Here is a 12268-nt window from a genome sequence, read left to right as displayed (position 1 = left end):
CTTCCGACTGCCAGCGGGGGCCTCCCTTCTCCAGCTGCTGGCCAGGGCCTTCCTTCATTCCATGCTGCCCCCTGGTGGTCAGTGCACATCATAGCGAGCGATCAGTCTCCTAGTCCTGTGGTCCGCAAACTGTGGTTCTTTGGTCCCTTGAGTGTGGCTCTTCCACAAAATACCACATACCCTAATTAAGTTAATAACAATGTACCTACCTATATAGTTTAAGCTTAAAAAATTTGGCCCTCAAAAGAAATTTCAATCGTACTGTTGATATTTGGCTCTGTTGACTAATGAGTTGGCAGACCACTATCCTAGTCAAACTCCCACAGGCACAATTTGCATATTAGGTTTTTATATATAGATAGATATCCTCAGCACCAAGACCACAGCGCATGGCCGATGGTAGGGACACAGTAAACATTTTCTGAATTGATCAAACCACACCCCTTTGGAAGCAACTTACCTTCTTTCAGTGCCGCTGCCAGTAAGGAGGCCGCCTGGGGAGGCTCGCCAGGGTCGGGTTTGATGAGGAGGTGGGGCTCCAGGTGGACATCCTCAAATCCACTCAGTTCTCCAAGCTCTGCGTAGAGATGCAGCTTCTCCTCCAAATACGTGCAGATTTGCTGGTCTTGATTACAGAGTATTTCTACAAAATAGCATTTACCATAGAAGGTTATCACAGGAACTTAACAACTATGAAAATCCACATTGCAAGACAAAGAAGTTGCCGATTAGCTAGCAGAGTGATCTAACAGGTAAAATAACCTTGTTGGGTGGGACAGATCCACACTCGAACCCTCACTGTTCCATTCAGTGACTGCGGCCTCCAGCAAATGACCTAATTCTCTGAGCTTCCCATGTATTTTCTATAAATGGGGTACTCAATAAATCCTTTCTCAGTCCCCTAATTTCAGAAAAACTGGCAAAGCTATTCTTTGCTGGGGCTGTTTTCTATCACAACTAAACGTTAAGCTCGGGAATGACACTGAGGCGGCTCATCCGTAATGAGTGAGACCCATGAGGGAAAACAGTGCAAAGGCCGGAACTGCCCAGGCTCCAGCCAGCCTTGGTCAAAACCAAGCAGAGCGGTTCGTGTTTCTATTCCTGAACATCCCATTTTTTTTATTTTTATTTTTTTACCAACTTCGCATGCATCATTTTCCTCTTATTTCAACATGTCACAGGATGCTTCAAGCTTAAAAGGACCAAACCAGCACCTAATCCGGAAGTTCTCCATTTCTCTGCCTCAGAATCACCTGGGAGACTTTAAAATACTAATGTCTGCACCCCACCTCCGAAAGATTCTCCCCGAATCAGTCGAGGGTGAGGCCCAGGCACCAGAATTTGAACCTGCCCCAAGTGATTCTAACGTCCAGCCAGAGACGAGAATCACCGAGTTGACTTATTTCCGGATTTCACAGACTTGGACACTGAGGACCAGGGCTCTTGTGTTCCTTAATCACAGTCACACAGCTGTGCCCTGATAGTGCTGGGCCTTAAAACTGAACCACTGGACAGCAATTCTTAGAACCACAGGAGTCACACCATTCACGGTTACTGTTTCATGTGTCATGTACAAACATTTAAAAAATATATTATTTTTTACATTCAATATTATTTTGTATTAGTTTCATGTGTACAACATAATGGTTAGACAATCGTATACTTTATGAAGTGTTTCTCTGATATTTCCAATGCCTACCTGGCACCATGCAGAGTTATTACAATATTATTAACTACATTCTCGATGTTGTACTTTATATCCGGTGACTCTTCTATAACTACCAATTTGTACTTTAATCCCTTCACCCTTTTCAACCATTCCTCCACCTCCCTCCCCTCTGGCAACCATCAAAATGTTCCCTGTATCTATAAATCTGTTTCCATTTTCTCATTCATTTATATTTTTCTTTAGATTACACATACAAGTGAAAGCTTATGGTATTTGTCTTTTTCTGACTTATTTCACTTAGTACAATAGCCCTCTGGTACAGTCGTGCTGTTGTAAATGGTAAGATTTCATTATTTTTCATGGCCAGGTTATATTCCATTGTATATATTTTCCACAGCTTTTAAAAATACTATGTTCTTCATCACAAAGGAGGAAGAAGGGAGAGATACACCCTATTTAAGCACTGCTACTGTGTTTCCCCGAAAATAAGACATCCTCCGAAAATAAGACCTAGCGCAACTTTGGGAGAAAAAGTTAATATAAGACACTGTCTTATTTTCGGGAAAACAGGGTAGTACCAGTATTTTTTTTTTTTTATTAGAGTGGGCCTTGCATGCACAGAATTAGATTAATCAGTCAGACATAGCTTCCCATTCATGACACCTGGGCTTTCTCAACATCCACGGCCACACACAACAACCAGGGAGCCACAGGTGCCAGCACTGTACCTTGACATTGCTGAATTTTGGCCACTCTTGCTTCAGCTTTCCGCCTCTCTTCATCAGACTCACTTGTCCTCCCCCCTTCTTCTTCTGGGCATCTTGAAAAGACAACAATCAAGAGAGACAACTCAAACCAAGTCCAAGTACCTTTGGGGTCATTAGAAAGACACTGGAGAAGCAGTAGAATCATTCAAAGAAAAAGTCAACATAAAGAGAATTCGACATGCCCCCTGGCCAAGACATTTGGTTTTCTTGAGCATATAAAGGACCTCTCCTAATGTAACAGCCCTCAAAGCCAGCAGCAGAGGGAATGGGAGTAGGGCGCCAGGTTGGGTGGGGTACGTGGCGATGAGGAATTTTATGTAACATCATTCAAGATCTAATGAACCAAAGGACCATTAAAAATGATCACCCTACTCTCCCACCCCCATTTATAAAAACTGCTTGTGCCCTAACCAGTTTGGCTCAATGAACAGAGTGTCAGCCTGTGGACTCAAGGGTCCCAGGTTCAATTCCAATCATGAGCATGTACCTTGGTGGCGGACACATCTTCAGTAGGGGGTGTGCAGGAGGCAGCTGATCGATGTTTCTCTCTCATCAATGTTTCTCGCTTTCCCTCTTCCTTCCTCATTTAAAAAAAATCAATATTTTTTTGATTCTTTTAAATCAATAAAATATATATATTTAAAACAAAAAACTGCTTGTGCACAGTAAGGAGGAGTAAATTGACCTAGAGCATGTAGATCCACTAATCTAAAAATGTTTATTGAATGATTTTTCATAATGCAGCCCACAGAGAAACATAAGACATGGCCCCTGGCCTCAAGAAGCTTCCAATCTAATAAATAAATATATATATACATGAAAAATGATTACAGCCACAAGGCAGTGTATGACGGGCACCAAATAAATGCTTTAGAGAGCATGTTAAAGAATTTCAGGTAAGAAAGAGCCAAGGGAAGCCAAGAGGTGTTCGCTAAGGAGAGGAACATGAGCTGCATCAAAATAGGTAGGGTTGCTGCAGGCAGAGGGGAGGGTGGGGTTGCATGCAGGGAGGCCGGGAGGACAACGCTGCAGGTGAGGGCCTATCACAAGCAGGTGCAGGGGAGCAGACCGCTCGGGCTGAGGCAAAGTTTTCGTGCGAGGGGGACCCCGTTAGAGCATGCTCCCCATCGAACCAGCCCATCTCCTAGCCTATGGGCAGAAGGAAACGTTACCTCTCCACTGCCTGCTGGATCCGTCTCATCCAGTTATTCCGCTCCTCCTTGGAATTGGTGTGAATCTCATACATCTCAGGGCCAGCAGAAGAGGCGCTGATCAGAAACATTCCTCTCTCCTCATTAGCAACTTCTCGGGCGATAAGCTTCTGAAGGGAGATAACGGATGGCTTCTGATCCTGCGTAAAATAGGAGGGCGTGCAGGTGAAACAGCATCCCATCCCAGGGGAGGGCTGGCAGAGCACGTTAGCGAAGAAAAGCAACTGTGTTACGGAAGTCTTAATATCATTTCAGTCTTTTCCCAAGAGCTGAGGAAGTTGGCAAGAGCTCCATAGAACAGTTATGGTGAAGACAGGGTGGGAAGAAAAGATACAGGAAAGTGTCCTCAAGAATTGGTGTTTTAAAAGGACACCTTTTAAAGAAACTAACACACAATTGACCAAAGAATGTGCATACACAATTGCTAAGCCACCCTGTGGGGAGGCAGAGCTTTGGACATTAATCCCAACTTCTTTAATTGCTGCAAGTAAATAAATCTACCTTGCAACAAAAAAATAAATAAAAGGACAACTTAAAAAAAAACAGAGAGAGAGAGAGAGAGAGAGAGAGAGAGAGAGAGAGAGAGAGAGAGAGAGAGAGAGAGAGAGAGAGAGAGAGAGAATATCATCAGAGCACTGAAAAAACAAACCAAACATCAAAATGTCATAGTCAGGGGTGGAGGAATTTTTCTAGAAAGGCATGGGATAGGAAATAGTATATCAAATACTACGGAGAAATTGAGAGAGATGGAAAACTTAAAAGGTCCCTTGAAGTTGGCAGTTAACAACAACACTGTTTCAATAAGGGGACAGATACAGAACCCCAAGTACCAAGGAGTGGAATGTGGAAATAACAGGCAGGAATGAGGTGGCCAGGCTTCAGACTCCCTTGGCATAACCAGTGTCTCCTACTCTCAGAGGAGCAGCAACACAACTTCCACAGTTCTACCCGCAAATTTCTCTAATTTCTACCGACCAGGGGACCTCTTGGCAGGTAGGAATAGGTCTAATTCCTCTTCGTGTCTGACACAGTGCTTTGCATGAGCAGGCCCTCGATAAATGTCTGTAGAACTAGATTTAGCTTAATTCTATTGGAGGGGAATAGGAAGGAAGTCTACAACTTGGCATCCAATCTACGATTAAGTCACCTCTCCTCCCAACATTTCCTGTGACCACTGTTCCCTCTAGTCTGGGGGCTTCAGAGATGAGTGAGACACTGAACATAGTAAGGTAGCGAGGCAGCCATACATGGAAGAACAGCCAAAGGAATGCCTGCTGAAGTTTTGGGGTGTAAATATGAAGACTCTTCCTTGGTTTGTGGCTTCCACAATTTACAGTGTAAGTTGCAGTATGTGGTTTTGCTTCTCCCTCGTGGACGGAGTGACGCCTTTACAGAACATGCCGCTCATTGCCTCACTGCTGACTCTAGTGCAGGCTTTGCTCTCCCAGCACCCACAGCCCTACCACATCTGAGGGTGTGTGCAGGCACACATCGCTGTAGGCACGGAAGGCTCTGCCACAGAAGAGGAGGAACAGGAGCCGCCACCTTTAGCCCCATGGTGACAATATACCCACTGAGATTCTACAAGGTGGCGGGTTCTATCGTTGAGCAATTCTATTTGTGATTCCACTGTGATAACAAGACCTTAAGGTCACCTCCTTGTTTCAACTTGCACATCTACATGGTGAGACGACCTCCTACACTCAGGGTTCCAGGATTTAGTCAAAAACACCTGCTTTTTCCTATTCATTTTATATATTTGAGTCCTACTGGGTTAGCAACAGGTACAGAAGACAGGCAGCAAGGTGCCAGAAGTGACCAACATTGACATGTGAGTTTCTGGAAAGCCAAGGGGGTGGGTATTTGGAGGAAAGACCTGGAGAACCAGATGGCAGAGGATCACAGCAGGGGGGAGGGAGTTATGGCAGTGCCTGTTCACCAGCCAGTACCAAACTCCAAACCTCTGCAATCCTTTCATAATTGAAGAGGTTAATAGGGTGAGTGGGAGGAGAACCTATGTAATACTTGCAATAATAAAGATTATATATGTGTGTGTGGTTGTGTGTGTGTGTGTGTGTGTGTATCATAATTGGTTGATTATGTTGAGCCAGCTAACTACCTATCCTGGTTGTGATAATTCAATGTTCATCATGCTACTTAAGTCCAATTAGATGTTTGTTACTAAACACTGTAGTCATTAATTACAATGGGAATATAACAGGGGCATATTCTCACCCATGACTATATAATGTCACCAGGAATGTCAGGAATTTTTTAAGGAGATGTGGGATTAAACATGCATCATATGGCCATATACTTACAACAGCTGCAAAGATGTATTTCTGGTCTTTTTCTTGTAAAAAGAGCAGCACATCAGTTAGAAGTAACGCTAGGATATCTTTAAAGAAAAAAGCTTTGTTAGTATCAATGAAGCAAACCACAGTGCAAATGCCGATATTAAATATTTTTAAAGTAAAAAGACTTCATCTAATTATGAAACTTTGATAAAATGACTGAATTATGATAGCCAAAGATATTTTATAGATAACAGACAAGCCACGACTAGGTGTGCATGGTTATGTGTGTCACTATAAGTATTGCTAAATATCCAGCAAATTTAATGTTGTAACTTTTAAAAAGGAAGAAAAATATCCAAGTAAACAAAAAGTTTTAATAGAATGGAGCAAGCTGTTACCTTTATGGGAAAAATGAGTGCTAATTAAAAATGTTATAGGACAGCTTCTGCCTCAAATTATATATAAAAATATGCTGTTTTGTTCCATCTAAGTCCTATAGTTCCCTTACAAATTGTTCACAAGAACCCATCTTTTCTATTCCACTGGCCTTTCTGACAGAGCTACCAAACTAATGATTCTGCAAAAATGGATCAAGAGATAATAATCAGACACACAGGATCTATAGACAGTGCTTAATATTTTAGTTTGGTTAATGTTCTCATTGTGGTTAATGTTTAGGTGCCACATGGCAAGTTGCTGACCAACAAATCCCATTTCAGTCATTAGTGGCAATCACCAGTGAAACTGGACAATCCTCCAGTAGGATTAACAACCTCTCGGTGTTTACCTGAGGATGTTAGGATGCGTAAAAACAAGGAGAGCAGACCAGAGGTTCTTAACCTGGCTGCGCAGCAGTCTCACCTGCAAGCTTTTAAACAGCCCCATCATTCCCAGACCTTCATCCCCAGACCTTCATCCCCAGACCAATAAGCTCAGAATTTCTGGGAGGGGAGAAGCAGTAGTAAATTGTTTAAGCTCGAAAGGCGATTCTAGAGTGTGGCCAGGGTTGAGAAAGACTAGGTCAAGCAAGAATCAAGCCTAGGACAAGCTATAGAATCAGCCCCTAAGAATCTGAATAAACTGGTTCGGACTCGGACCAGATTAGTGGAGTCACGTTAATGCTGTTAGTACTGAGGAAGCATCTACACCAATGTAAGCGTGTCTATTTTTGTAGTTTGTTACTCAGTACGAACATGACATTCATGAAGTTCACTCCTCCCCTCCACGGCCGGTTACTCCTGAGCTGAGTGTGCAGGTGTACCACCCCACTTTAAATCACATTTTCCAGATTAACATTTCTGTGCCAACAGTTGGAAGAATTCTCAGTTCCTTTGACTCAAACCTCACAAACTTGGACATTCATAGGACATACATAAGGGCTTTTGCTTAGAGCTGCAAACTGCCACTGAAAAGGTTCGTGGCATTGGCCACATGGCCTACGGGTGTTCACAACTCGATCCTACAGGAATTTTCCCGCTGACCCAGGGTTTGTGCCTACATTTCTGAACTATTTGTCTTTTGAAAGCCTGTCCTTTGCTAAAGGAATATCATGTGTGGCAAAAGGAGAAATTGGGTTGGGAGTGCCACAGTACCTTTGAAGCGGCCCGTGGCGGTTTTCCAAAAAACAAGGCCTTCGTGTAACAGAGTCCTTTCTTTGCTTATCAGCGCCTGCTTCCTAAACACGTCGCCGTTTTTGAGCTTGGTGTATGTTTTGTTTTCGATCTTACTTAGGATCTCAAGCCATTTTTGGTTTTTCTCATATTCACTGACTTTTAAATCCACGGCTGCAATCATGTCTCTTATTAGGCAAAGAGCTTTGCATAAGTCTTTATGTTCTTCCGTGTTTTCTGCATGGGAAAAAGAAAGAAACGTGATACAGTAAGCCAGAGAGCTAAGGGAGACAGTTTTTCCCCTATACTTTTAAATACAGCTAAATGTATCATCCAAACAGGAAAAGTCTCTGAACAAAAATGCTGGATTCAATTCAAATACCACATTATCACTGTGCACCCCTCCTCCCAAAAGAACCGCTAAAATATTTAATTATAAAAGATTTGCTTATCAGATGTGCCTCCGCTGAAACACTATGAAAACAGGATGTCTGATTTCTAGAGACTGGTTTGACCTTCCTCCTAGAGAAGGGAATGTCTTATATACAAGGTGGGGCAAAAGTAGCCACAGTTGTGAGTACGCAAAACACAGCGTTTATTCTTGGATTATTATTTATTAATTATTTTCCATCTGAATAACTGTAGACCTACTTTTGCCCCACTGTGTATACTAAGTTAGGCCTTCCTTCTACCTTCCCAGACACAGGTAATCAAGTAATCCCCGCACTAAGCTTCTCAGAACTTAATCAAGCCACAAGCCCAGGTTGAAGTCCTTTCATAAATTAGAGCTTCAGGGTGCCTTGAATGGGCCTCAGACTCAATTGCTTTCTTGGATCCCTTCCTCCATAAAAATAACACTCAAAACTACATTTTACAAGTGCATTAGCAGGAAGAAAAATATATCAATAATACATATTAAACATTTTTTGAACTAAAAAACTGGACCATGGCACTGTGCCTAGTGGCTCATGCCAACAGAGTAGATGATCATCGAGTCTGGTTGTTATTCTTTAAAACATTGGCCACCTGCTCTTACCTATGGATTATCTTAAGCAAAAACTCTGGAGGAGTTTCTGGAACAGCATCCTGAAACTCCAGATAAAACCGAGTGTAGCTATTTTCTATAGTTGAGGATTTTAAAAACCAACTAGTTGATGTTTATTGAGGCAAAAGGAACTGAAGGGGAAAGTTTCAGGAGGTTAAAAGTTGCTAAAAGATGTTTTTAAAAAATGGCAGAGAAAAATAAAAGATTTTCCAGACCCTAGAGCAGCAGAAATAAATACGAAGGAATAGTAGTCAAGTGGGATGAGAACAAGTCCTCCAAAGGCCCAAATGTGTTAGATACACGAGGATCTGTCAGAAAAGCTCAAGGGATAGATGCAGACACTCATCTTCAACAAAGAAGAGTCATTCTCATGGCCCGTGAGAGGACACACCTCACTATTTTACTAGGCCTATTGCCCAATAAGCAGCATACACCCCGCCCCCCACCAAATTTCTTTCTAAAGAGCATATTTCATAGTAGGATAGTTGAGTAGAGAAAGTCAATCTTGAGTTACAAGGTGACTTGTGGTAAGGCCAAGAAAAGGCTCCAAGTCTTGACCTTCAGGGACAAATTACTATCTTACAATAGCTTGCTACTCAACGTATAGCAGCATCAGACTCACCTGGGAATATTGTTAGAAATGCATACGTTGGGTTCTATTTCAGGCGCTAACTGAATCAGAATCAACATGTAAACAATCCCCAGGTGAAGGGTAACTCCTAATGAAGTTTGAGAAGCATTGCATAATAGAGTCAGGTGAACCATGTTCTCAGTAGCCAGAGAAAGAGACAGACCATTGGGAAGCAATGACCTAAGGAGGTCAGACAGCTATGTGTGAGAAGCCCTATGTCATAATTATCATGGTTGACACACACTAGGGAATCACTATTATTCTTTCTTCCAGGGATGTGGCATGGGATGATTGTTGGAGCGGACCTAATACAATCTGACAAATGTTAATCCGTGAGGTATTGTATATCCTATATAATAAGAAAGGAATATGCTAGTTATCCGATATACCCTGAGGCTTAACAACCAACTGCATAGCCACGGGATCACAGATCTGCAGGAGGGTGGGGCAGCGAACTATGAACAGGCAGCAGAGTGCGATAGGAGGGGGCAGGGTGGTAAGCTATGAGATGGGAGGGAGGTGGGGGAGCTACAGGAGGGTGGCAGCGACCTACTGGCACATGGATCTGTGGCAGGGATACTAGTATGAACATAATACACAATGAAAGTCCTGATTTTGTTTTCATTCTTTTGCTGAAAACAATATTTATGAGGTTTTTCTCTGTATATTGTGCTTCTATTTTCTTTTATATTATAAGGATAAATAAAAATGGGACACAAGGAATAGATGCTACTCACCTAGATCCCTACTCACCTAGACCCCTTCCCAAAAATAAATGTCAGAGTTAACTTTTTTAGAGTTGGCATATAAAATCTCATTGATCTCACACAGTATCTTAGGACACCATTTTCATTAACTCTAAGTCAACTAACCATAATAAAGAGAATGAAAACAGCTCCCACTTATTGAGCACCTTGTCTACACCAGGCTCTGCACTGGGCACTTTCTGAGACAATCTCACTTGATCCTCACAATTCCGTAAGATGAGGATTATTATTCTCTTGGTAGTGGAGACAACAGAGGCTCACTTAATTAGCTTGCCCAACTAATGAGCCCCAGAACCAAGAATATGCAATAGCAATGCAAGTTTACATAACTCCAAACCCAGTTCATGTTAATACAACACACTAAACCCCAATAAAAATAAATTCAAAATTGATAAGCTAACTTTTGGAACTGGCAATTTTATTTATCCATTCATTGCACTGATGTGTGTTTGTTTATTGATAGGCTATTCTTGACAAGCCACTGTACAAGGCATTGAAGATCCAGTTGTGAACCAGACAGACACAGGTCTTCTAGATCCCTCCAGGAGCTTACAATCCAGCCATGTGCATTCATAGCTCCTCAAAGGACACCCAGATGTTACTCCCTGGAACTTAACAAATTGACAGGGTCAAAAATAGCTCCTTCATAAATCATTCTCAATTTAATAATTCATTGGTTAGGAGAGTTGACATGTGTTGCTGTGATCAATTGCATATGTTTCAACAAACAGCAGGAAGGTAGCAGGAAGATGAGGATGAAGAGGTATGAAGAAGATCTGGATATGGAAAGGCTGCAGAAGAGAAAGGCGGGGTCAAAGTATGAAGAAGCCCGCTTGGTTTGGGCTGGTTGGAGGACTTTAGACTGTTGGCCAAGCCACATTATAAAAGGTAACCTTTCAAAACAAATCCAAATCCTAAGGCTTTAACAGTTTTTCCATAATGGTAATCTTTATGAATCAGAGGCCACAAGCATTTACCGGTATAGGTCTTTACAACACCTCAGGCATGCTTCAACGTAATGAAAGAGGCAAATGTTTGTCCCAGAAGTCATCACTCACCCTTTGTGTACTGCAATATCCTCTCCACTAAGACGGGGTACTTTGTGATGCGCTGAGTGACTAGCAGGATGCATTCTGGAATTCCTCGGCGTCGAGCCAAAAGATTACTATTTCGGAGCTTAAAAAAGGATAGATATATTTTTATATTCACAAACTCTATTCGTATTTTCTTTATAGAAGTGAATTTAATAATACAAAGAATCTGCAACAGCATACTTCTATTCAGACACAATACAATACACATTATTACTAATTGAAAATTGATGCATTGTCATTAACTCGTACACTTTGTCATTAATTTCAATAACCCAGCTCTCCGAGATTTCAAGAAGTTTTAAATCTTCTCTGATGTATTTGTAGTTAATTCCCAATGTGAGTAAATTCAAATACATATAAGACTTAAGATTCATGAACAAAAAGTGTTGAAAAATACTCAGAAATCAAAGTTAGAGTTTGAGTATGAGTTTGCCGATAACTATATTTTTCCAACAGGGCATCCTCTTTATGTGTTGTTATTCAACTTAAAGTTCCCTCTAATCAGGGCAACTTTTTCTAAAAATTTCAGAGTATTCTTTAAGTTTTCAAATTCTCAATATACACATACAGAAACAAAAGGAAGAGAATCTGATAGAATTTTTTAAATGTTATGTAAAATTTTTGGATCCATGAAATGCTAAAGGACAAATTTCTTTAACAAAAAAAAACAAAAACAAAACAAAAAAAAATAATAGGTGCAAAAAAAGGAAAGAGAAACATTCAAATTAAAAAAAAAATTTTTTTTTAAAGAAATAACCCTCATATATAATTGTAAGCCTTGGACAGATCTTTATTTAAGCAACTCAATTTTATGAAATAATCAGGAAATCCAAATACTGGCCAGCTGTTGAAAAATATTAAAGAATTACTGTTCATTTATCTAAGCTCGATAATGTCGCTGTAATTTTTAAAAAGGTTGTATTGTTTAGAGATACATATAAAATGATGATGATGAGTCATGGATTTGCTTCAAGCTAATTCAGTGGGAGTGGAAGGATTCTGTCCTTGTTTTTACTATGATTCTTCTGATTTTTAACTTGTCAGGGCATGAAAGAGCTTCACATGATATTACAAAGGTGCTTATAAGCTTGGAGGACATGACTTCACAAATACAAGCTACAAAAGAAAATGATTTAGAAGAAATATTTTACTAACACAGGAAAAAAAAAAAAAAAAA

At 41.0% G+C, this 12268-nt stretch overlaps 1 protein-coding gene across 8 annotated transcripts in view; it reads right to left on the bottom strand.

Moving 5' to 3' along the window:
- Nucleotides 1–12268, bottom strand: part of ARHGEF28 (Rho guanine nucleotide exchange factor 28) — a 238305-nt gene that overhangs the window by 43891 nt on the left and 182146 nt on the right. For all 8 annotated transcript variants that reach the window (XM_036410844.2, XM_036410855.2, XM_036410845.2 and 5 more), the window contains 6 exons: nucleotides 11056–11173; nucleotides 7537–7791; nucleotides 5969–6045; nucleotides 3609–3787; nucleotides 2398–2489; nucleotides 461–643 (listed from right to left, as the gene is read on the bottom strand). In XM_036410844.2, the coding sequence (XP_036266737.1) occupies nucleotides 461–643; nucleotides 2398–2489; nucleotides 3609–3787; nucleotides 5969–6045; nucleotides 7537–7791; nucleotides 11056–11173 (904 nt within the window). The remainder of the gene's footprint in view (nucleotides 1–460; nucleotides 644–2397; nucleotides 2490–3608; nucleotides 3788–5968; nucleotides 6046–7536; nucleotides 7792–11055; nucleotides 11174–12268) is intronic.

Source organism: Pipistrellus kuhlii, unplaced genomic scaffold (assembly GCF_014108245.1).
Source record: "Pipistrellus kuhlii isolate mPipKuh1 unplaced genomic scaffold, mPipKuh1.p scaffold_m20_p_4, whole genome shotgun sequence".
In the NCBI taxonomy this organism is placed as follows: domain Eukaryota; kingdom Metazoa; phylum Chordata; class Mammalia; order Chiroptera; family Vespertilionidae; genus Pipistrellus; species Pipistrellus kuhlii.
Note: the sequence above shows the minus strand (reverse complement) of the source record. Positions and strands in the feature narration are given on the sequence as shown.